General features: G+C 37.5%; 1 protein-coding gene across 4 annotated transcripts in view; it reads left to right on the plus strand.

Annotated features, from left to right (window-relative positions):
* Positions 1-27,062, plus strand: part of LOC149252460 (anthranilate synthase alpha subunit 1, chloroplastic-like) — a 504,560-nt gene that overhangs the window by 332,643 nt on the left and 144,855 nt on the right. For all 4 annotated transcript variants that reach the window (XM_089459700.1, XM_089459699.1, XM_089459701.1 and 1 more), the window contains 4 exons: positions 7,912-8,063; positions 9,448-9,563; positions 9,677-9,923; positions 10,238-10,294. In XM_089459700.1, coding sequence (XP_089315826.1) covers positions 7,912-8,063; positions 9,448-9,563; positions 9,677-9,923; positions 10,238-10,294 — 572 coding nt within the window. The remainder of the gene's footprint in view (positions 1-7,911; positions 8,064-9,447; positions 9,564-9,676; positions 9,924-10,237; positions 10,295-27,062) is intronic.

Consider the following 27,062-nt stretch of genomic DNA (forward strand, 5'->3'; position numbering starts at 1 on the left):
TCTCGATCAGTTTTCCTTCCTCTTGTCGATCTGTGGGACAATGTTTGGGAGTCTCCTATTTCTCCTTCCTCCTCAGATTCTTCCGAATCTAGGTCTTCCTCTTCCATATCTGTAGCCTTTTCCTTAGGGCTTACTGTTGTGCTCTCACCTTGCCTGGAATTTTCAAGGATCTCTTTCTCATTTGCCTCCTTCTGCTGCTATTCTGTTTCATGCATTTCGATTGAGGTAGAGGAAAGAGGGGTGAACGCATTCTCTTGTGCCTTTGGTTGGCCACTAGAAGAAGGCTGCAGCCCTTTTCCTTTTGTAGCTCCAGGAGGGTTTGAGAGTTTAGGGTTAGCCCTTGACCTTTTGACCTTGCTTCCAAACTTCTTCCTTTCTTTGCACCGCCTCTTCATTTTTTGTGCAGTTCTTGGCAAAATGTCCGTATTCCTGGCACTTGCGGCACTTGAAAGGAAGCTGCTCATAGTCAAGTTTTTGCACATGAGTCCAACTTCCTACATTTATCTTTATAGCCTCCGGTAGTCCCACTTCTAGATCTACTTCGACACACATCCGAGCGCAGTCATATTGATCCTTGGTGTTTGCGCGATCTATGAATTTGCCCAGCACGTTGCCTATATGTTGGAGAGAGTCCTAGTTCCAGCAATGCATAGGAAGATTCAGAAGCCTTATCCACACTGGAACCGCTGACGGAACATCTTCAGCTGGATCAAAATTGGGATTCCATCTGTTCAAATAGAGACCTTGAGGACCCATAAAATAGGGTCCGTTCCTAAAGATTAGATCCTTGTCTTCTTTTGAGATAAACTCGAACAGGAAATAACCTCGCCCTAGAAAATACGAGGTGACACTTTGCTTGATTAATGATCTCCAGTTTCTGCAGACCTAGGCTTCCGTGGCTTTGGGAGAAGGCCAAAGGCCAGTGAATAGGCCTACCAGGGCCCTTTCTGCCAGCGACAGAGCAACCTTGATTGGCCCTTCCGAAGGAAGGGAGACCTGCAGAATGTTTTCCAGTTTTTTAACAAACTTCAAAGCATTCGGTTTCTTCTTGGCTGGCAGCGAAGTCAGAAGAGACTTGAATGCGACATCTTCAGCTTTGGGGGAGGACGGAAGACTGATAGGAGGAGCTTGGGACGAGCCCAGCTCATCCATGGCAGAGGGGCATAGCCCTGGCGCGGCCAACCAGCGTGTGAGAGCACGAACAGCTCGCAGAGCTCGGGGAGGCGGAAGGTAGCGAAAATTTAGTGATATGTTATAAGTTAGGGTTTGAGAGATATTCAATAATATAGCATGCAATGTCATATAATATCTAGAAGAAATAGCCCTTTAAGAATAGACTAATAAAGGAATAAGGCAATCAATTAAGCAAGTAAGTTTTAGTGTAGGCAAGTGAGTTTTTATGGCAGCAACATGCATAAAACAACAATAAATGAGATGACATCACCCAAATTGCAGGTTTTTACCATGCAACTAATGCTAGATTTTGCCTTATTCAAATTATTAAGTGCAATCCCTATCAAGAGGGCAATAATACGTCAAAATAAAATTGCTATTTAATATACTTTCAAGAAAACCGTAATCTACCTAATCGTAACCTTAGCTACCTAGAACTTAGTGGAAAGAGAGAAAAAATAGAGAAAAAGAGGGTTTTGATCAACACCTACTAGAGTAGTTCCTTGATCTAATATGGCAATGGAGTTATTTAGGGTGAGATCTATGAAGAAGACCTTGATGAAGCGTGAGAGTGACTATCTCTACTTAGAAACTTTAGCGACTTCCTTAAATGGGATATTTTAAATTCAAGAGATGCATATTTCAAAGTTCTCTTGAAGGATTCAAGGAAACAAATTTTACATACCATGAAGAATTAAGATTTCAAGAAAAAGATTGCAATTTTTAACATCGCACAAGAAACCCTAATTCACATAATATATCATGCAAAATGGAGGAAATCCAGCAATAAACTTACACCATTCCACAAGAATCTCTTCAATCAATCCCAAATAAGTCTCTCCATGCAAATATCTCCCTCTCAAGACAATTTGGACCATAAGGATCAAATTGCATCCATGTAGAAAGAAGACAATAGCTAGTATGCACTTCTAAAGAGAGAGGAGTGTCATGATTGATAATGATGATCAAGTGAATGAGGCTCTCCCCTCTTTATATGAGGGCAACCAAGTCTCATTTCACTAATTTTACAATTAAATTCTAAAAAGGTTTACTTGAGCGCTCAACTAGGGCAAAAGTCACAAGCGAACCTCAAGATAGCTCTAAAACATAATAAAAGGTTGAAAATAACCCACACTTGTGGGAATAAATGCTCTCCACCGTGACGTCATCCTCCTAGAATGATCAATAATGCATCGAGTAAGTGATGAAATGGTCCAAGAGAGCTCCTCACTCTAGGAAATCCTTAAAATGCATGTGTACATCTCCAAAAGGCACCATCCATAAATAGGCCTATGTCACCCTTCCAAAGCATGTAGAGTGACGTGGCACGATCTAAAGCAAGCATTAGAAACAAGGAAAACTGTGTTAGCCCTCCCAAGTCATCTTAGTGACATCCATCCTCATTAAGGCTCCAGAACAAGGCATCGTCCATCAAACAGGGTCAAGGTCTGCGGGGGTGTCCTAGGTCCATTTGGGAACATCATCAAATAGTCCAACGCCCAAACTCTCAAGCTCAATGTTTCAAGATGTGTAGAAACATTTAGAAGCTGCTCAAGGCCCAAGGATCATCTGTTGAGGGGCAACAAGGTCATGTTTGCTCTCAAAATGGGGAAAAGTACCCTCTAGAATGTGCTGGAAAGGAGTTAAGCCATCCCTCAAGGGATCTCTACTGCAAGTGTGATACCACATGAACAAACCTCTCAAAATCAGTGAGATCAACATCATTAGGGACAAACAACCATTAAAGCATCATAATGGACCATATCTATTGGATGGTGTTGTCGTTGATGTCAACCCTAGGGTTTGATTAGGCTTGACTTTGAATGAAACACTAGTCATTGATGTCAAAATTATAATGAATGCTTCTTATAATTGTTTGGATTACATCAAGTTGGAAGCTCCACTATTGGATGGGTGAAAACCTAGGTCTTAGGGTTTGGGTTCCTTGGACTGAGGACATACCCCGACCTTGTCTAGGGTTCTTGAAGTAACAGATCATTAAGTTTGGGTTGGAGATCCATGTCATTGGATTCTCCTCGAAAAGATGTTTCCGGTGGTATGTGGCACACCACGTGGTTCCTCTTGGTTTGAGAGATATTCACATTTGAAGTTGGTGACCTCAGTGTTTGGGCTAAAACCCCAAAGGGTGTGACTTGGCATACTTTTGTTGGTTAAGGGCATACAAAACTAAGGTTGAGGGTTCCATATCATCTTTCATGAAGAAATGATCTTTTAGGATAGGCATGTATTCACAAGGAGGGTCCCTCATTAATTAAAAGGTCTTACCTTTCCTCCTTAAGGCTAACAACCTTCTCACTTATGACTTAAGCTATGATTTAATTATGCTTATTTTCCTTCAACGTCTAGTTGTTGAAACTCTCTATCTCCAATGTTTAAGCTTTGGGCATTAGGAACCTCTTCCTAAAATATAAACTGACCTAATCCTAAATCTACTCACAGAGGCAGCGGCTCTCTTACCTGTCTCACAAGATATGAATTAATTAAATTTTTATGAAGCCCCTCATCTCCAACAATTATTTAGTTTGGAACCCCTCTGAACTCTATAAAAGAAGACCTCATTTCACTCTCAAACTATATTGATTTTCAACAATCTACCTTGAGATATACCTGAAATTAATTCGACCTACCTGAGGCAAGGGCAGCGAAGATCTCTGAGGTAGGGACTATTGTTCCTTTATTTTGTTTTAGTTAGGTCTTCAAGGTATTTTGAGGACATTTTTTCTTCCCATGAAAACGAGTCTTTGTCCTCAAGGATAGGGCACATTTTTGGTTTGTTTTAGGACCGGTTACAAATATTCAGAGAGCGAAAGTCTGAGTAGGTTATCCGGTTCTGGACTATACTTACAAGAAGTGCGAGCTGAAGAACCTTTTTTTTTTTCGAGGAACATGCAAGACTGTTCTTTCATATCTTGGACCAAGTATTAAGTGTTTGGTGCCTTGTTTCAAGAAAGTGAAGGCCTGTTTGGAGACTCATTTTGGTGCAGGATACCTTGAGCAATGAAGAACGATTTCCTGTTCAAAGTGTTGTGACCAATGAAGTTATTGTAGGGTTTTGTTTAGGAGTTTTGTGGTTTGCTTCAGTGCTGGACTCTCTGTTAATGAGAACGAAAGTCTTGACATGTTAACAATTGCCTTATTGACACATATATATGCAGACTTGAGAGGGATTTCTTTTTATAACAGTAACCTAACACTTACCAGCCCTCTAAGAAGCAGTATATAAGAAGTTTGTTTCACCTACAATTGTCAATATATGACAATAATTCTCACCGCAATCTCATTATGTATCAGTGAACTTCAAGGATCAAATGCACTAGCCCAATGATCAACTTCTCATCTACATAATAACAGTATACATAACAGTGACCTTCTCGCTTACATAAAAACCAAGTCTGTTATATGACAGTGGCTTTAGTCTGACTATGTGTCAATACACAGTAAAATTGTGACAATATTTCAGTAGTAGCTTTTGTGACAAAGAACTTTATGACAGCAGCCTTGAACACTGAACTGTTTGACAACATCACAAGTGATCTTAGTGACATGACTAATTGGGTTTGTGAAAGTACTTTTGGATAGTAATAACAACAGCAGTTGTGGTTAGTAATATATATGCATATATAGTTGTAGCAGTGTTTCATTCATATGATGTGACTGTGGTCTAATAATAAGTAACTTAGACATAACAGATTTGACATTTAGACGTAATTGTGACTTGAAGAATAGACTTGACATTTAGATTTATCACTAACATGACATGCAATCTTGGCCTATAGATTGCAGTGATACTTGACATAGACTTGTGACTGTGATGGCTTAGGGATTTGTTCTAGATGTTTTATAGTGATGACCTAGAGGTTGTACTGCCTTAGTCGTAAATGACATAATGGTGACCTTACAGGGCAGCAGTTCTTTGAGGACAATATCACCTTGTTGTACAAATTATTGACATAAGACATGGACAACAGTGTATGACTAGTGATGAACAGGAGTGATAAGACATATGCTGGTAGCTCTCTGTGAGCAGTGTTTGAGAGCATTGGAAGCAGGTCATAGGGATGACCTGCTTCCAATGCATGGAAAAGTCATTGGTGCACTCAATGCATGGGCTGGATTGGGCCTACATAGAGCGATAGCCCCTATAGTACCAATGGTTCGTCTAAACCATGTGTCTATCTAGATTCTAGATCCATCCCAAGGCCTCCAATCCAATCCAGGACGAAAGGACTCAAGAGTGGAGACTAAAACGATTGAAGCATGATTGACCATAATAAGTCTAGGATACCATAGTACATAGTCATCACATGGCATACAAGGCTTTTGACTTGCATCTCTCTGGACTTACAATGGTGTTGTCATGAAAAATACTAGGGTACCTCCCCATGGGGGAACATGTTTTGTTTCTTGCATGATATGAAGTTTGAACTTGATTTGGGGCAGCATTAATCTGCATTTGAGAGAGAAGACGATGACGTTAGTCTTTCTAAGGCTAACTTCCATGCCTACTTATTTGTTAAATGTTTCTAGAAGGTGTTCTTGTAGGCTCCTTAGTGTTATGCCAGGATATGGCCAATATTTCATAGTTATGGCTGCAGTGCTTTTCCTTCATTCCATCTCAGTATGTAACAAACTAGGCTGAACAACTGGCTTGAATATTACTATTAAAGCTTCTCGACATGCCTCCTTGGGCCTTGACTCTGGATTTGACCTGCTCATACGAGTTGTGTATTTGTGCTCTCCATTCTGTAGGGGCTCCTAGCTGCAAGAGCCCCTCAGACAATTCTTCTCTTGGAACTGTGTCAAATGTTTTCTTGAAGTCTACAAAACAACACCATAACTCTCTGTCCATGTTGTATGTCTTCTTCATCATGTGCCTTGAAGTGAGGCAGTTGTCAATGAAGGAGTGTTTTCATCTGAATCCTGCTTGGTCCTTTGTCTGCATTTTGTTCTTCTTCACCCAACTACTTATTTTTCTCTCCAAGTATCCCTCCAATTAGCTTTGCAAAGTTTGATCTGATCATTATCGTTCTGTAGTTGCCTAGGTTCTTTTCTCCTCGCCTGAATATGGGAAGGATGAAGTTGATTGCCCAGTTTTCCGGAATCCTTCTTTGATCATCGCCACTGCTATGTGTTGGCTGAGATGGTTCTGGTCTCATTTGAGGTGTGCTGGCTGTAAGCCATCCATGTCCTTTGATTCACCTAGAAGCTAATTACTTGAGACCTTCCTCAGTGTTCCCTTTTGGGAATATGCCCTTACAAGCAGCGATTTCGGGCAGCTGCTTCTTTGCTGAAATATATTTGACGTTAGTGTAGCTGTTTAGAATGTGCTAGCCACAGGACGTCAGATATATCATTCTCTTGGGCTTGCTTTTCACCTGTAATTTTTTCCAAAAAGCTTTTGGGATTTCCTTGACCATTTTTAAGAGCACCCTGGCTGCCAAGTCACCTGGTTTGTGTTCATGTTCTGAAACGATGAAGTAGGACAAAAATCGTAAGTGCAAATGGATGTGATAAACTTTGGCATTAAGTTCAAGGAAATAGATAATTCTAAAGTTGAATTAAAAAAATTCTGAATTTAATTGAATTAATTGCAGAATTTCAAACTTAAACAAATTTAATTTATTCTTCTGCCCAAAAAAATTTCCAAATTTTGAACTTCCAAGGATTAAATTTGGTGAACATAATAACTTAGTCTGCTCTCTTTCACAAATTCATCTTTTTGTTCCTTCCACAGTCTGCTTGTATTTCTTTAGGTTTTTGCTGGTTGTTTCTTTTGCATACCTCTTTTTGGCTGCTTTGCATGGTTTCTTTGTATCGGTATTTTCATTGGAAAACTGTTCATCTCTTTTTTTGGTCCCTATTTGCTTGTGTTTTCACACCTTTTGAAGCTTATTTTGATGGTTACCATCCTTTTTATGCACTTCTCTTGTGCTGATATTTCATCTTGCATGCAATCTGGTTCCATGGTTATCTTCTCCAGCTCTCTTTGGAAGATTTCTGCGTTACTGTAAACAGCTTTTTTTGTTATATTCTACCTCACTGATTCCCCTAGGCCTTTCTTCTCCTTTGTGGTGTCTTCATGACCTTCTTGTCTGCTGAGTTTGTGATTTGACAAGTGGCAGTTTCTGATTGTGAAATGCCTGATTTTATCTATTGTCCATTCTACCTGAGAGAGAGAGAGAGAGAGAGAGAGTTGTATTAGGATTGTTTCAGTGAATTTTTAGGTGTTAGTGCATTTAAGGTGTTTCTTATTGCATTTTGCAAATAAATGGCAGTGAGCTCAATAAGTCTTTTATCTAATACTGTCACTGATTTTTCTATTCTTTAATTGCAAAGCTTTTGGGTAAAGATCATCCCATCTATTGAACTTCGTGAAGTTATTTGTGGAAGTTGCAAATTCTGAAGTGCATGATTTTATCTATTGTCCATTGTACCAGAGACAGAGAGAGAGAGAGATGTATCAGTATTGTTTCAGTGAAGTTTTAGTTGTAAGGACATTTAAGGTGTTCGTTCTTGCAATTTGCAGATAAATAACAGTGAGCTTAATAAGTCTTTTATATGATATTATTACTAAATTTTCTATTTTTCAATTGCAAAGCTTTTGGATAGAATCATACCATCTAATAAACTTCTAGGCTGGTGATGGATGTGCTATCTTTGGTACTTGATATTGATTTTTATTGAATTACAGTTCTTTTATTGCGTTTTTCTCTGTAGGTGGATGGATTGGATATTTTTCATATGATACTGTGAGGTATGTAGAGAAGAGAAAGTTGCCTTTTTCAAAAGCTCCTGAAGATGATAGAGGTCTGCCTGATATGCACTTGGGGCTTTACAATGATGTTGTGGTGTTTGACAACGTTGAAAAGGTAGACTTTTTCTTTTTAAATTTTTTTGATTTCAGTTTTTGTGTGGTAGCTAAGGCCAACTTATCAACTTGTACATATATGATATGGCAAAATTTGTAACTGTAGGTTCATCATTCACAGCAAGAAAACACAATTTATTTGATTGATTATGATTAACATAAACCAGAATTAGGGGAAGTTTATTGCTCTGTGCACTTTTGTTTACTGGTTCTTCAATTTACTTGCTAATTGATGCTTCCAACACACTTTTGTTTGAATCAAACGTATAAAGAAAGGAATTATATAGGTTACGAACAGTTGTGACAAATGCCTAGAGAAAGAGAGATGAAACTGAAAGTCTTTTCTCAATTCAATTACTATATACTGCTGGTCTTTCATAAAGTTGTAACTAATGGGCTTATTGGGAATCTTAGGATTGTAAATTGTTTATTAGGTAACGTAAACAAATGATGTCCATTCATGACCACAAAAATAGGTTAGTGGGACTCAAAAGTACAATCCGTTAGACACACCCTGGCAGTGCAAAATCAACTCCTATAAGCTAAAATACAAAACATGTTTAATGATCTCTGAGAAAAATCATTAATTTTGTTTGTATTTTAGCTTACTGAATAAGAGAAATCGTTAAAGGCATAAGCATACACAAAATGGGAAAAGGATACTCATCTTCATCAGAAGAGGATGCTTCTGATGTCACACCAGAAACAAAAGTGGAAATAGAGGAGGAAAATGAAGACTTCCTTACTTTAACACCAACCACAGTGAAGGAACCAATACACTACTGGAAATGTCCTCAGGGAAGAGTTAAGGTCTGAGAGTATCTGTTGTGTAACCCTTGGTGGAAGTTGGGACTAGTCCATAGAGATCCTAACAATCAAGGCCATTGGGAAAACCTGGAGATGGAAGGCTGGCTATGAGCCTCTTAATCTAACTATGTGAAGACTCCATATGCAAGCTCTTGTACCATTTTAAGTGGTGTACAATTGCATAGTTATTTTCCATCTAACTTTGGGAGTGTAATTATTTAATTATATGTCCTGGAAATTGTGGTCATTGCTGCCTATTATGTATTTAGGTGTCACATTAATTTTTTAATTGCACATTCAATTCTTACTTAAAGTAATACAGAAAGTCCTTCCAAAGATAGTATGCTTAAGTTTTATAGATTAATCTTTTTGAAGTGCTTGTGAGTTGAATGGATGTTGCAAGTCCTTATAAATAAGAACACATAATGCACACTAATTATTGGACTTAAAGCCACCCTATTGTTTGAGCCTTGAGGCTCGTGGCTACACAATTTTCAGTATAGTGCTACTTGTGAAAATGTGTTCAAGTTTCATAATTGCTTAATATTCTATTTTCATTTTGACTCAATGATCTTCAGAAAGCATATGTCATTCATTGGGTGCGAGTAGACGATTATTCTTCTGCTGATGAGGCATTCAAAGATGGACAACGACGACTTGATATCCTAGTTTCCCGAGTGCAGGATATTGATCCGTATGCAATATTTCCAAAATAATCTTTTTCTGCATTTAGATAATGGAATTTACCTTTTTCTTTACCAAGTTAATTTTAATATCATCTTATTGTTGTTTTATTTAATTTGGCAGTCCAAGACTTTCTTCAGGTTCTATTAAACTGCAAACTGGACTATTTGGGGCTGCCCTGAAAGAGTCTAGTATGACAAGTGAGCAATACAAGAAAGCTGTTTTGAAGGCACAGGAGCACATTCTAGCTGGGGACATCTTCCAAATTGTTCTTAGCCAGCGTTTTGAGCGTCGCACATTTGCAGATCCATTTGAAGTATACAGGGCATTACGAGTTGTGAATCCAAGCCCTTATATGATATATTTGCAGGTATTGGAAGAGTCATAAACTTCTACTGTAGCTACTCATGTACTGTGCATATACATATTATATGTATATGATCATTGATACCAGATGTTTGAAATTTGTCTGACAGTAATTATGAATGTTGCACCAGAGTTGTATATGCAGTAATTGGTGAAAGTACTATCAGGTTTTTGTTTGAAATATGCCACTTTCAAGGAATTACTCCTTGGCTTTCTGAAAATAAAAAGTATGACTTAGTCTAAATGCTATATTGCATCACATGTAGTTGATTGCTGTTTTGTCAATATACTGAAATCAGCATTGCAATTGCATTGCAGGCTCGGGGCTGTATACTGGTTGCTTCTAGTCCAGAAATTCTCACACGTGTAAAACAGGTAATAGAGGCAGACACTGCATGTGCCTGCCTTAAGCTCGGTTACAGAATTTTAGTGTCTTGATTCACGTTGCTTTTAAGGTCTTTAGAGAATAATTTATTTTCTATGTTGAATTTTTTTCTTTTTACAAAATATTATAACAGTCGACTGTTGTGATGGAGGATAATCAAGTTAATATAGAACATTTGCTGGGTGCGATGGTGATGTTCTGTAGACTGTAGTATATGAGATCAAATGAAGATATGTTGTGCACAGAATTTGATATTCTGTTTATTGGAAACTGCAATGCATAATTTTGTATTGTTGATAACATGTACAACTACTTGATATGTTGTAAATCCCTAGCAACTCAAAATGGAGGGAAAACTACATAGGCTTCTCCATGTTATCAGCCAAAATATGCCGAGGTGCACCATGTGAAAGATAAAATGAGTAATACCATTGTTGGAAAAAAAAGAAAAGAAAAACTAAGCTTGATTACAGCTCATAATTAAAGGGGCAAATAATCTCAATCTCCCTGAGAAAATTCTAATATAATCAACTCAGGTGGAGAAAGGTTGGCTACAGGAGATACAAATGATCCCTCTTTACAACCAAATTGTAAATTTTGACCTTTTAAATGATCATGAGCTTGATTCTGATCATAGACCATTAACCATAACCTATGTTACTAGGATACGGAAACGGATTCAGATACAGATCCGCCAAATTTTTGAAAAGTCAGGATCCGGATAAGGCAAAGATATATCAAGTACAAAAATATATAATAATATTTTTAAAATTTAAAAAAAGTTAAAAACATATTCGAAGTTCAAAATCAAAAACCATTCATGAATAACAACATTAGCACTGAAATGAAATCATTAGATAATTTATAAATCTAAACACATGATTGTGACCAATAAAATAAAATAAAATAAAATGATAAAAGTAATATAGAACAACATTCTTGAAGACTAAACATAAAAAATAATATAGAAAAACAAACAATGACTTAAAATAATTTAATTTAGGTATAATGGTTAAAAATAGTTTATATTATAACTTAAATTAGTTTATAATTTATACATTTGAAACTACACAATTTAAACTATTTTATAATTTAGTTTATAGTTTAATTTAGTATTATTATTATTTATGGTTAAAACTTAATAGTTTATAATATAATCATCTTTAAATGTCTTATATCATATTTAATTGTATATTAAATATTATAGAGATTGGCCACTTATTAAATATTATAGAAATTTTATATGTATTTTTAGGGTTATGGCAATAAAAATTTACTAATAAATTTTTAACCAAAGTGAAAAAGCGACCACTTGAGTGGTGATGTAAATCGTAAAATAAATGTAAAGGGTGGGAAGTATTTTTAATTACCATGGGCAGGTTGCGACGACACGTTGGGGCATAGCCGCATCACACCCGACCAATAATCATTATAATTTTTATTGTTTTTTTTGTTTATATTATAATTAAATAATTAAACTTTATAATCCTTTCTTAAATTTTAATTGCTATGTCAAAATTTATAAAATTAATATTATTTTTATAATACTATGAGGATGGCGGTGGTATGTAAAAATATATATTATTATTATTTGCCTACATTTATATTATAATTAAATAACATAATAAATATTATAGTTTATGGTTTAAATTATTTTATTTTAAATTTAATAGGCGATGAGGATTATAATTATTTTACAATCACCATGCCGCGAGTGTTACTATAATGGGCGATGAGGAAATGAGGATTTCGTTTTAGAAGATGGCAAAACGGAGCTGTAAAATTTTCTAAAACAAATGCCAAAATGCAAAGAATGGAATAGTGAATTAGCGATGCACGTTACAGAGTTTGTTGTTGCCAAATATGCTTCCGAAACCACGGTATCTGCGACCGAGATGGATGAAACGACTCCCGTAAGCAGGATTAGTTTCCCATAATATTTAGAATTGTTTCTTGGCGGATCTCACATGTATCCAGATGGATCCGTATCTGTATCCGTTTCAGATCCAGAGATTCACGTTTTTGCAACCTACCCCCTGCGGATTCTGTAACATAGACCATAACTCTAAATTTTGCCATGCGCACAATCTAAATGCAAGTGTGAGAATTGAAGGTGCTTGCTTTTTGTCAAAAGTAAAATGACTCTGTACTTAAAGGAATTAAACAAGGATTTACACCTCTTAACTACAAGGATAACATCGTAACACTCTATCATAATTTTACTACGACCCTCTCTGCTTCTATTAGCAAGTTCTCCATCAAGGTGTCATATGAAACAAATAATAGAACTACCAACCATTGGTATGATAATGATTGTAAAATTGCTAGAAAAGTGATAAGAGATGGTCCTTATAAATCTTTAAAGCTTGATAAGATAAATACGTACAAAGGTCTTATTAAAAGGAAGAAAAGGTATTATCTAAATAGAAAGGAAGAGTAGTTGCTGAACCTATCTAAATCTGACCCTAGAATGTTTTTGAGGAAAAATCTAATTCGCAAAATTAAAGAAAATAATTTGTTTTCCTTGAAGAATTGGAATTTACTTTAAAAACCTTTATGAATCCTCTAACACCATGGACACCATTTTGAATGTCCCTATAGAAGATGATATCTTTTCTTTGGAAGACATTGAGCTTGGAGTTAAGTGGCTCGCTAATGGGAAAGCTAAGGATATTGAAGGCTACTGAGCTGAAATTTTTAAAATGGGAGGGCCTATCATCATCTCTCACATGCACAAGCTCTTCAATTTGGTAGTGAAACAAGGCTTCTCTAAGCCTTGGATGTGAGCCTCATTGTGCCTATATTTAGAAGTGGGTATAAAAGCATTCATTCTAATTATAGGACCATTATGATTAGCCATATTTTAATCAATTTGTACAAAATTATTTTGGAATAGAAATTAGCCTATGGCTAAATAGCCATAGTAAAGTAGCTAAAATCCAAGCTGGGTTTAGGAGATATCATTCAACTATGGGCCACCTTGTTACTCTCAGGATCATTGTAGAGGAATGTCACAATAATAGAACTGATCTCTTCTATTGTTTCATTTACTTTAGAAAAGCTTTTGACACTGTTTTTTGGACAAAACTGTGGAAGAGGCTGGAAGAGATAATGGTTCCTTTTGAGTTGAGGGTTGTGGTGACAAGGTTGTACAAGAATGTTATTGCCAAGTTTGGGATCATTGAAGGATGGTGAGATGGATTTAAATGCAATATTGGATTCAATGAAGAGTGTTCCTTATCCCCTACCCATTTTGGCATATACATTGATAAGCTAGTAGAGGGTTTGGAAGATGTAGGTTGTATTGGCCCCATGCTCACTACTATAGTTGTAACTATTTTCCTTTATGTGGATGATATTGTTCTTTTGGTAAGGAGCCATTATGATCTTGGGAAGCAACTAAGAATCCTCTGAGATTTTTGCTCCAAGATGGGTATGATTGTTGATACTAAAAAAGCTAAATTCATGATATTTAAATCCAAAAAGATAACATATGATACCTTGATATATGACAACAACTACTTGGAGGAAGTTTCTTCAGACAAATAGCTTGGAATCAATATCCATCACAATCTCAATTGAAAAAGGGATAAATGGATGATGGAAAACTTACTATGGGCTTGAAAACAATTGTAAGTCAGTAGAAAAAAGAAACTTATTGAGACTCTTGTCGCTCTTCTTATTTTACATGGATGTGAGTTTTGGGGTTGCAGTATCTTTAGAGAGTTGAGGAGGAAGATAGAATAGATCCAAAAACAATTTAGAACCTACAATTTCAAAATTAATGAAAATACTTCCTATTCTATCCTTTTCACTAAAATAAACCTTTCCCCCACTGAAAGCATGTCTATGACTATCTATCTTCTGTATAATAAGAAACTAAACAACATGGCAACCAAGAGTTTTCATAAAAGTTCTTTTAACTCTAAGCCAAATACCCCACCTTTAGCTGAAGCAGTGATGGCATAAGGACACCCAATTTTGGCTAGACAATTGGGGGATATGTTAGTTTTTGTAGCATCAGTTGGTGTTCTAGTCTTAACAGTTGTTAGAGGGGCTAAGAAACACTAGGACTCCATAACCCAAAAAATGTTTCAAGAAAATCCACCTAGAAATACCTTAATTAAGTTAATTAATGAGTATTTTTTTTTTTTAAGTCTAACTTAGGGAAAATGATTAATTAATAGTAATTAATTGAGGAAGGTGAGATTTCTCTACAAACTCACACAGATAGACTAGGAAATAATCTCAGTGATTGATTAAGTTTTAATCTTGGCTGTTGGAGTCCCATAGTGAGATTATAAGAAGTCGATGGGTAGATGGAGGAACACACTTGAGAACGATTTCCTTGTGTAGTTCGACTTTCCAGAGCATTCTGCCGAAAGAGCTCTAGATAGATTGTGGACGCAGAGACAGAGAGGGGCAAAGACAGTGAGTTTGGAGGAAGTTTTCCAGTTCTAGAGAGTCAGAAAGAGGAGGCCGAAAAATTTCTCCTGGAGGCTGCAAAGAGGCAGTGTAGAGCCTCAGGTGAGCAATTCGATTTGGCTGGAGGTGAAGAAATTTTCAGTTCCAGAGGCTGGGAAGATTTTCCAAAGGGCAGGAGGAGCATTTTCCTAGTCAACAACATGCAAGACGACTAGATTGGCAGTTGTTTTAGGCAGTGCGTTTGGCAAGCAGCGCTAGGGTGACGTAGAGCCTGCGTAGACCACTTGGACGACTAGCTTTTCAGAGGTCAAACAGTGCTGGGAATTGGGATTGCTCAGAGAGGGTAAAATCCCTAAGAAAATTTTTGCCAGTGTTTCTCTTGGATAGATTCGCTAGCTTGATGATATTTATTGTACTAAGAATTTCTCACTATTGTTTAATAATAAAAGTCCTCAACTGCTGCACTGGTTTTCTAAAGTTGGGGTTTTTTGGGAACTTTTGTCCAAAAATAACAATGTTCAATTTTTGTGTGTGTGTCCCGGTATTTGCTCAGTTTCCAGTTTATCTTCTACAATATTTTATTTGTGAAGATTGCAGTGTGATTAATTCGTTGTTGCCATAGCAATAAACTGCTAAATTAATTTGCAGTTAGAAGAATTAATTCCAGTTGTTGCAATAGAATTTCAGTAGTGAAATTTTCACATGGTATCAAAACATATTTGATCAGATGGGGAAGCTCAGAAGTGGAAGAAGAAAATTTCATTGTTCAGAGGGAGCAACAAGACAAATTTTCAAGGGGTTGCGTAGTGCCTAGCTAGGCAGTTCAATTTTTTCAGTGCAGGGTTGCAAAAAAATTCAGCTTACCAAAGAGTGATTCCAACAGGCAAAGGGATCAATAGTTCAATATTTTTGCTAAGCAGATTCCTTGTTTGGGCACAAAAGGGTTTTTGGAGCAGTTGCTAGAGCAGAATCAGTGTCGGGTGGAAGAGAAAGTGCACACACAGAGGAAAATTTCTCTCGGAGGGTTTGTAGCCTAGAAATCCAAATTTCCAGTTGCAGACGACAGTAGTTGCAAGCTGATCTTCTGACTCCAGAAGGGAGTGCGAATAACAAATTCAACAACTGAGCAGGTGAAAGAGGGAGATTTCCGTTTCAGTTTCAGAGATGGCCACAATTGGGCTTAGAGATCAGGATAGGTTGGAGTGGCCTCCAACTATGTAATTTGGAAGGCCAGGATGTCCTTCCCGCTGGATGAATTTTGCCTAAAGACCTATGCAGAAAATGTTGTGGTAATACCGACCAATGCAGATCAACTAAAAGAGTAAAAGAAAGAAATGGTTAAGGAAAAACGGATGATCCTAGATGGATTCCGGGACCATATAGTCTCACATATATCTAGCAAAAACATTGCCAAGGAGATCTGGCATGCTCTCGCGGGGTTGTTTCAAAATTTTTTCGAGCAATGGAAGATGTCCTTGAAGGAGAAGCTGAGATACATTAGGATGCAGAAGGGTGAAGGCATAGATCTCTTCCTCACCAAAATTCAGGAAATCCGGGATCAACTTGCAGCCATTGGGGAAGCACCTCAACCGTCAGAGCTTGTGCGTTTGGCCCTAAACAATGTCTCAGAGGAATGGGGAGTCTTCTTCCAAGGCATTTTGGGACGAGACACATTACCAAGGTGGGACAGGGTATGGTCAGACATACAACAGGAGGAGATGAGGCGAGCTCTAGTAAAGAGCTCCATTAGTGGAAACAACAATAAGGGTTGAAAGGGTGAGAAGGAGGAGGAGGAGAATGTGGCCCTTGCATCAAAGGGTCCCATTCAGGGACGAGTGGAGAAGAAGAAAAAGAAGGACCTATCTAAGGTCAAGTGCTTCATGTGTGGCGAGTTTGGCCACTATACTAAGTGTCCTCAAAGGAAGAAGGAGAAGCAAGACCAGCAGACAACGTCCACAGAGAAAGACAAATTGTCCTCCAGGTTGTAGGAAGACTTCGCCATGTTTGCAACTATACCTCCAGGAGTGAGGTGGGGCGATATTGAGCTATAGTCCCAGAGTTGCACAAATTTGGGCAGGATCCATTGAGGTGTCTTCCTCATGGATCATTACCTTGCTACAGGGGCCCACAATGTTCAATAACATGATGGATCCATGTGAGTTGATGTAGTTAGATTCCAGAGTGACAGTTGCAGACTAGTTGCAGTCAGGTGTTGAGGAGCGTAGAGCAGTGTTGACATCAAAGCAAGAGGCTCAATAGCAGAGTCAACAACAACGCAAATTCCTTAGTGGACAGTGCAGAGAGTAGTAGTAGTCAGATGCTCAGGAGACAGTGGCAACACAGAGACACAAATGATTCAATTTTTCAGAATCTTCTCAGTTGCAACAGTTGTAGTAGTAGCAACAATAGTTGAGAGGGACTTGTAGTGCAAATGCAGAGTTGGCAATAGTATAGCAGTGTCAATAACAACACAAATGCAATATCAGAGTTGTGCAGTGGTTGGTGGGTAGTGGCAGGCAATCACAGTGGCCAGACATTAACAACGTATGGAGGATGATGCAGAGATAGGGTGTTGGAGCAGTTCAACACTAGAACAACTTCCTCACTAAGAGGGAGTGTTAGTTTTTGTAGCATTGGATGATGTTCTAGTCTCGATAGTTGTCAGAGAGGCTAAGAAACACTAGTTTTGAAGAAAATGTAACTAGGTTCGGTCTTCATCAATTTACTTTTGATATTTGTATTTATTCAAGAAAAAGAAATATTATTTTTGTTATATTTATCAATGAGTTTCTTTCTCATTGAAGTAGGTCTAGCACATGTTAAAGTGCTATAGGAGAATCAAAGAGTCAAAAGAAAATGTTGAAGACATTTAAGGGCATGTTACACCATGTATATACTTGTATAAAGAGTCAAAGGATATCCCTCCAAGCAAAGTCAAGTCCTCTCCATGCAACGACATCCTTCAAGGAGCAAAAATGATGAAGAAACTTCAAGTTGGCCTACAGTCTACAAGTCAACCTCAAGTTGGCCTAAAGGAGGGACAATCCTCTATATATAGAGGCTGTCCACTCCCTCATAACATCATGTACTCATCTCTGAAATCAGCAAAGAAGGACAACCGAGAAAAGGTGAAGAGAAGACAAGTGTAAGGAGCCTCTAGTGCAGCGAAGGAGAAGTCTAGACCGAAGCCAAAAGGATTGTTTCTAGGGTGGAAAATAGTCACACGTGCGAGAAACAGAGGCATCTCTATAGTCATAACAACAACAACATAACAATCCTATATTTATCTTTGTTTGGGCTAGAAAGTTAGGCCTACAAGGCCTCCTACTGAAGCGAAGAAAACTCTCTCTCAAGCGAAGGTGAAAGGACCCTAATTCACAAGGATACCTTCCACACGTGCGAAGAACTAGGGTTGCTGTACAGTCACACCAAGTCTACATCTACATCTCAAGAAGGATCTTGTTTGGTCGAAAGAAGGAAGGTGTCTACATAAGTGAAGGATATCACTAAGTATAGAAGAGAAGCATCTCATCTAGAGCTCACATAAACAAGGTCTATCTCCAATCAAAGAATGAAGGAGTACGAAGTGCCAGGGAGCAAAGTGCCGGAAGAAGGAAGACTAAGTGCTGGGGAACAAAGTGCATAAAGGAGGAAAGACTTGACTTGTGCTTGGAGGACATTCTAGTCAAGGTTCTAGGGTTTGACATTGATCAATAAGAAGCTTCAATAAGAGAAACTTACCAAAGGGTTTTCCTTTCCAAGAGAGAGATGTTTTGGCCCTGGCATAGAGCCAACATCTTGGGTTCTTGTTCTTATGTTTTTGGTAGCAGTTCGATGAAGTAAACACACATGCACTAATAAGAAGAGCGTAGCAAGATTTTGTTGGAAGAACTCGAGCCAGAGAGGGGACACAAAGACAGAGAGGGGTAGAAATAATGGGCTTGGAGGAAGTTTTCCAGTTCCAGAGAGTTAGAAAGAGGAGGCTGAAAATTTTCTCCAGGAAGCTGCGCATAGCCTCAGGTGAGCAGTTCGATTTGGCTGGAGGGGACGGCGTTTTCAGTTCTCAAGGCCAGAAAGATTTGCCAGAGGGTTGGAGAAGCATTTTCACAGTCAGTAGTAGGCAGAATGTTTAGATTGGCAGCTGTTTCAGGCAGTGCGTGTGGTAGACAGCGCTAGGGTGACGTAGAGCCTGCATAGACCACTTGGACGACTAGCTTTTCAGAGGTCAGAGAGTGTCGGGATTGATCGGAGAGAGGGTAAAATCCCTCAGAATTTTTTTGCCAGTACTTCTCTTGGATAGATTCGCCAGTTTGGCGATATTTATTGTACTCAAAATTTTTCACTGTTGCTTAATAATAAAACCCTTAGCTGCTACACTGATTTTCCCAAGTTGGGTTTTTCCAGGGACTTTTGTCCAAAAATAACGGTGTTAAATTTTTGGGTGTGCCAGTATTTTCTCAGTTTCCAGTTTATCTTCTGCAATATTTTATTTGTGAAGGTTGCAGTGTGATTAATTCATTGTTTCCATATCCATAAACTACATAATTAATTTATAGTTAGAAGAATTAATTCTAGTTGTTGCAATAAAAATTTCAGTAGTGAAATTGGCACAGGATAAAGGAGGAGATTGTTTTTCAGAATAAGGATAGTATTAAAAATATTATTACCACAAAATAAAGAGGAATTATGGCAAGATAAAGAGTTAGAGGGAAAAAGGAAACTAAGATATTATAAAGAAGTGATCAACCCCAATCTTGAAAATAAAAAATATTTCTTTCTTGACTATTGTTAAGAAAAAAGTAAACATTTCTAAAATGAGAGCCAATTCTCTCGAGCTTTATAGTGCTACTAGTCATTGGTTAATTCCCAAAACACCATGGGGTGAAAGAGTCTTATTACTTTTTCAACACCAAGAGGGTTGAAGATGAAAAACACTTTCTCTTAGATTGTCCATCTTATACTCACATTTGGTTTAATTTTCAAAATCTTTGTCACTCTACCAACCTTCTTGATCTTTTTAAGTTAGCAAAACTATGGTGATCTAGGAATGCTTCTCCTAATGCTTTTCAAGCATTGAAATAAAATGCTAAGGAATTTAGAGTAATCTCTTACCTTTTGAAGGTATGATAGGCCATATTGATCTTAGTGGATGTTAATGATCATCATCATCATCAATAAATTTGGTAATTTCTCACCCAATTCTTTCTAAATCAGAGTACTCCCATACTAGTTGGGCCATACAATTTGTCTGGAAAAAATCATGACAAGTATTCCTTATATTTTTACATCAATAAGGAAATGAACAATTACGCTAACAAACATCAATTATCACTGGCACTTGGAATTTGTTCTTTTAATTTTTCGAGGAGCATCCCGCTAGCATCCTTTGTCCAATCAAATCAGTCTCACCGGCTGATGTTGGCTTGAATTTCACCTTGTTGTGGAATTTGAGAAGAATTTTAAACTGTTTGACCACTATCCAAATCTTCCACAAACTTAGCCACTCTGTATTAGCCATAGGGATCTCATTATTGTGGGTAAGACTTGTAGGTAACAAGTCAAATTAGCCGAGGGGGTCTTGGATTGCAAGAAATTCCTGCAACCCATAACATCCCTAAGTTCAGGTTCTTCATTAAATCAATCATCTGCTTGGGGTTCATTTTGTTGAATTTTGTAGCTATGGTCGGTCTTCATAATTAATATTTTATCATTGATGTACTTTTAAAGCATGTTCTTGATGCACAAAAGAAAATTTATATTCTCTATGTAATTGTCAAAAGAAAAATTAGAAGGCTTGTTCTTCATGGCCTTCTAAAAAAGAAAATATGAATTTTAAATTTCGGTTTATGGCTCCACAAGAAGACCAAGTTGGTCCTCCTCCTTATCAAGTTAGTCCAACCCTAAAGAGGCACCTATTTGGCCCCCAAAAAGACTATGTATAAGGACACTTGATCATCCTCATGGAGCAATTCGTATTTCATCATAATAAGGTATATATCAACTCCCTTATGCGAAGAAGGAAAAAGAAAAGAAGATTGAAGCTAGAAGAAGAAGAAGAGGAAGAAGAAGAAGAAGATCTTGCATGTGTGGAAGATGATATCTCTACTACTAGCACGTGTGTCCAGATAGGGCCGGATTTTCTGTGCATAGATTCTGTGGAGAAGTTGAAATTTTCTGTGGAAGAGAGAGACTTTTGACTTAACCTTTGAGCAAGCTTTCAACTAACTATTTTGGAGGGTTGACTTGGCTTCTTGGTGGATTGCCGAGGTTGCCTTCTTGCTGGTTAGTTTGTCTATTATCTTGACTTGGATGTCTCTTTTGTTGACTTGATTCTATAAGGAAAGGTTGCTGCCAGCTGGGATTTCCCCTCATGTGGGTTTTCCTAGGGTAAACTCTTGTGTTCTTGTGTGGCTCTCTCTTTATGATCCTCTAGAATTTTCTTATATTGTTGAAGTTCTCTATGTAATTATTTTATGATGGATAACAAATGTATGAAAAGATTAATCTAAGAAAAATCATAAGAAACAATTATCAGTTTAGAGGACTAATGAAATTTCAACATGGGATCATAAATATGGTGAAAGAGAAACCCTGAAAATAAGTCATCTAGTCATCCTCTAGGTATTTATTTATCAGTGCTAGATGCCGTAGCTTAAGAATCTAAGGTCAAGATTTGATCTCAAGAATGAAAGGTCTAGATATGATCCAGGTCTCTATTGTTTAGACCGAGTTTTTGCAACCAAGGCATTGTTTAATTCATCTCCTAACTAAGGGTCTATTGTGGAGAAAAGGAATCTTAATTCCTTCTCATTTTGCAAGGAAAAAATATTTACCAAAGATATGCCTGATATGATAATATTCCAAAAGATGAAGCATCCTTGAAGAAGGTCGAGGTTTGAAAGGCCTCAACCTTTTTTAGTGAGGCGAGGAGGTCACAAGGTATGTCTTACTAAGCGGAGAAGGCTTCAAAGCCTGATTCTAAAAGGCGAAAGTTCTGAAAATCACAGGTCTTGAAGAAACTGAATACGAGCCTCAAAGTCTGTTAGTAAGGATCGAGAAGCCCCAGTCACTGTTTGCAAGGAGAACAATATACATCTATTCGTGTTTGTGGTCAAGTGTTAATGGGTCGAAGGCTTCAGGTCTTGTAAGAAACTGAGATAATCCTCAGTCAGCGTGACAGGTCGAATGCCTTAGAACCCTTTGAAGTAATCCAAATAATTTCTGTTGAAAAATGCAAAGGTCTCAGAATTTGACTCAGGTAGAAGACCGAAGTTTCACCTTGTACTAGGAATCATGACCCATTTGTAAGCCTTAGAGAGAAAGTAGTAACATTCTTGGGAGAAGAACAAAGTCTTGAGTAGAGTCAGTGCGCTAAGTAGGGCTCAAAGCATATTGTATAAGGCTGAAACTCAAATCCTCAGTGTCTAAGTCAAAATTCTTAGAAAGTCTCAGATGTAAGGTCTCCACTCACATATTGAAAATATGGGGCAACGTTAGGAAGAATTTCCTTTGATAGATCCATTAGACCCTACTGACCTTGCCGCCTACACCTACCTACAAGTCAGTAAGCCTTCAACCCCACAAGGTGTGGTTGGTGGCAGGGAACTAAGAGAAGGGGCTGTCACACTAAATCCCCTTTCTTTGTTTAAGCTATCTCCTAGGTTAACTATGGGGGGTGGTCCCTAATATGGAAAACTAAGATAAAAGAAATGTGAGGTTCTAGGAGAGATGTTAAAGTGAAAGTGGATTAATTTTTAGAATTATGAGCAATAAAAATCATTAACATATTAAAACCATAAAACGAATTCCTTAAGATAAATTGCTCAAAACAAAAGTAGAATGCTTCAAAAAATGAAAGCAAAGCAATCCTGCAATGGAGACAAGGATGTTAGCACGATAATTGATACAAGATATAAAATGATTTTAAAATATAATCAATGCCTAAATCAAAGAATATAGAGATATCTTGCAAAAGGAAAATCATTATGGTTCTACTTGCAAAAGGAAAATGAAAAATGCTTGCCAACATAAAATATTCAATAATGACAAGTAAATTGGACAATTGCAAGTGAAATTATAAGACGTATTACCATGAGATGCACCTATACTAGACTTGAATGCAATTAGTCTTGGTTATTTTTAATCTAAAATGTCTATTCTAAATAAGAAGTCCTCCTCTTGAGCTCTTACCAAAGGGTAAAAATTGGGGTGACTATAAGAAAGAGGGGGCGAAGGCACAAAGGTGTCATTAACGATACCTGTCCCTCAAGTCTTACGAGCTAGGGTGTGCCTTCGTTCCTACAAGGGGACAAGCCACCTTCATAATTGCAGGATCACAACGCTTTTACCTTACTTGGTACCAGATGGAAGAACTTTGCAATAAAGTTTTTTTCCCTATACTTTCTATCAACCAAGCTTATGCTTGGAGGTTAATTTTAGTGAGGCTTGGGGCCTGGCTTGGAAGCCTTATACTAAAATGCCTAGATGAAATGCATGCGTGAGTGCTATTGCTTCCAAGAAAGTATTGATATTAGTGCTCAAAATAAAAGACAATGCTCAAATAAACAATACCAATATCTTTCAATGGAAAGGGAAGGTGAAACAATTAGCTTAATCTAGCTCCACAAGTTCCAAATACGTTGCTTTGCAAATAAATGAAATCAATGCCAAATTGCTTCAATGGAGTGACACAAGAAAGACCCAACAATAATGATAATGCCCATTAATATAAATTGACAATGATAAAGCAATGTGCTCAAGAGACTTGTGAAACCAAAGTAGATGGATAAATTAAACTAGTTTAAGCTTGCCTAGTAAATATAAAATACTTTCTTGCATCAAAAGAAAAATTGCATGTGTTGTAGTAGATTGCCCAATACAAGTATTCAAGAAATGGAAATGGCAAACATAAACCAATCTCAAATGTATGCTAAAATGAGAATGGATGTGAGTGTTATGTTAAAAAACTAATCATGCACGAATGAGCTTAGCAATGAGATTAACAAAGAAAATTGGAGTAACTAAACTAAGAGATTAGTCCACCCACAAGCAATGATCATCCCTCTAAATGGGGAGAAAGGATACCATGGGAAAAATCCCAAGCTCCCTCACAAGAAAAAATAATCTTTTTTATTAGAGATTGGTTACAAAGAGAGAAAATAAAAGTCTTTTGAGAAGACTTCCCAAGGAAACCAAATGAGTCTTTTACAACATGCCACTTCCAAGGGCTAGATCTCTTCAAGTAACAACTACAGGAGAGTTTTTGACAAAATCTGAAAATACAAGAAACAAATTTGCAACAATCAAATAAACCACAAAGAGAGTTGTATTCAGTGCTAAGGAGAGAGGCTAAGCCTCCTCTAACCCACAACCTAGTGAGAGAAGGATGCTGCCCTCAAAGTAGAACTCAACCTTTCAAGAAATGATGCCTCAAATACTCACAACCTCCTTGAATTTTCGTCTCAAAATGCTCCAAAGGTCCTACAAATAACTTGTTAAATGTCTCAAATGAAAACTCCCTCAAGCTGCCACAAGGATTGAATTATTAAATCTGCTCAAAAGGGGCTGCAAAACAGATCCAAAATGAGTGGAAAGATGACATGAAAGAGACAAAATGATAATCTACAATTAGTGCACAAGAACTAGATCAAGACATGAAAGTAGAACTCCATACTTATCTAGTTAAAACCATGCTCTATGTAGCAAATAAAATCCTTGAAAGCACAAGATATTGATCAAGAAAAATATTGAATTTAAATTTAAGTGATCTTAGTAGGCTAGAGGAAAGGAAACTCCCTCTTTCAAAATCGTTTGATGAGATCCTTGAGGCAAAACGATTGGGTCCTTCTATTTTTGATCTTGGGAGTTAGTTCGTCTATTGGAGAGTTACCCCACAAAGTAAATCCTTCAACCAAATCTAAAGATCTCTACACACTTGGAAAAGATGTCAGCAATCATAAAGAGATTAGATTATTCAATGGATGTGAAGACTAGAGATTCACCAAAAATCTTTTAGTGCTTCTCTTCCTAGAGTATTTCTCCAACCCAAAAACCATACAAGATAGGTTGCATATGTTAATCCAAACAAGTGGTAAAATGATAACTAGCATAATCCAACATACATGTAGAATGTAAATCACAACAATTGAAATAACATCACCTCAAGCAATGGAAGGAGAACACCAACACATTAGTACTCCAAAGTCTTTTTATTATATGAAAATGAATACAAAATCCAGTACTCTCTGTAAGCCCAATAGCTCATTCTAAAGATACAATATCAGAGCCCATGGCTCTATTATACAGAGAGTTGGGAGCAAATCCCAATGTAGAGTGATTAAACAAGTGGCATGAGGTGACAATCCCAAAGAGAAATTCAAATTTGTTGAATGAAGCTCCAATGCCAAGTGTAAAAATCGAATTCTTGCAAGTGGACATCATTTTCTTCTTTCCTTATGTGCCAAATTCGAATTTTATGATGGAATGACAAGTGTATATGGGTGGTAAACCATGTGAAGACAATTTCCCACAAAAATCTCAACCAAATATTCTCCCAAATCCTCCCAAATGTGCATTAACTTCACAAATTCGAATTTCCAAGCATTTGTGGTAGCATCAGATGTGCTCTAGCCATGAAAATTGGAGAGGCTAAGGCACATAAGATCTCCAAGACCCAGAAATCGTTTGGGAAAATTCCACCCGCATGGAGAGACATTAAAATAATTAATATTTTTAATGGGGTTCCTAAGTCTAAACTTAGGAAAATTAAAATATTAATGTGTATTAATATAAAATTGGTGAGAAAGTTCTAAATGACGAGGATCAATCCAAATCTAATCTTAGCCGTTGATTTAGGACTTAATCGCGATGATTGAATCGTCAACAAGAAAAGTATAAGAGGAGGCTTGAGGGTCAATTGGAGATACGCCAGATTGATCAGTCAGTGCGATTTTCTGGAGCAAGGTTTGTTGAGAGAATTGAACTAGTGATCTGTTGAAGCAAGGGGTAGTTTGGCACAAGGCCGAGAATACATGGTAGAGAGGTAGAGATAGTGTCAGAGAGAGCGCAGAGGTAGCTAGAGGTGACACAGGAGCTTGAGGGCCAGCGCTGAGGACGCAGAGCTAACGCAAGCTGACGCAGAGGCTAGCAGAGCTGATGCAGAAGCTAGCAGAGTTGACTCAGAGGCTACAATAGCTGACGCAAAGGGTTGAGGAGCTGCGTTGGGTGATTTTTGTGGGGCAGATAGAGTGCTGGTGAGCTGACGCAAAGCCGAAGGAGGGTGACACAGTTCCAGAGGGAAGCTTGGAGCAACTTTCGCTGACCAACTAAGGAACAGTCACTATGGGGCTCATCATTCGGTTGTTGGTTGGCCATAATATCTGTCTCTGAAGAGAGGTACTACTGCCGTGGGCATTCTTTGTTGGGTGAGCCATTTCTGGCACCCTAGTTGTATTCAAAAACTGCATAATAATAAAAGCCTCATATCTATTGCACAGGTTTTCCTGCATTGGGTTTTTCCGGGGACGATTGTCCAAAAATAATCGTGTCCCTTGTGTGATTGTCTCAGAATTTCAGTCGCTGATCTGTATATGTGTTAAGGCTACATTTGTGTTATGCAATAGGGATTTCTGACGTGTCAGACTTAGAAATTTCAACAGTGAGTTGCTTTCTCATTTAATGCAAGAAATTCAATTTTATTTGAGCACATGTCCTTTCCTTGATTTTAGGAGTCCACATCACCTTGGGACTTCACTTTAAATCCCCCATAATTTTCCATCTCATTTCCACAACATTTAGCATGTGTGGATTTTTATTTTTCTCCATTTATTTAATTTTTGGCTTAATTAATTGCCAGATTTCCCACTAAACTTAGGAAAAATGGGTTTTGAGGGTTCAAAACACATTTTTAACCCCTCAAAGTGTGTCATCAGGGTGAGAGGTGAAAATTTCATTATTCATACCCCATACAATTTCTTTAGACATCACTTATTACATTACAAATACAATTTTTGTTGCAATTTCTGCAGTGTGGAAAATCTAAAAAATAAAAAAAATGATTACCTAGACATAACCAAATTCCACGAAATTTTTTGTGTGATCTAGTATGGTAATATACATTGACTCTAGACACTAAGATGTGTTAGGATCTCAACTTTCCAACCGTCACCCTGGTTTTGGGGTAAAAGAATGAGTGAAAAAACCTAGAAAATTATCCGGCTCTGAAAAAAAAGGGATAATTAACTAGTTAAAAAAAACACTCCAAGGTGTACTCGTTTGCTGATCGAGTCCCAACATCTTAGGCCTGTTACAAACTCAAAACTCATCATTACTAGT

This window comes from Pinus tabuliformis, chromosome 7 (assembly GCF_031772625.1).
Source record: "Pinus tabuliformis cultivar Carrire ecotype Pingquan chromosome 7, CPIR1, whole genome shotgun sequence".
Lineage (NCBI taxonomy): Eukaryota > Viridiplantae > Streptophyta > Pinopsida > Pinales > Pinaceae > Pinus > Pinus tabuliformis.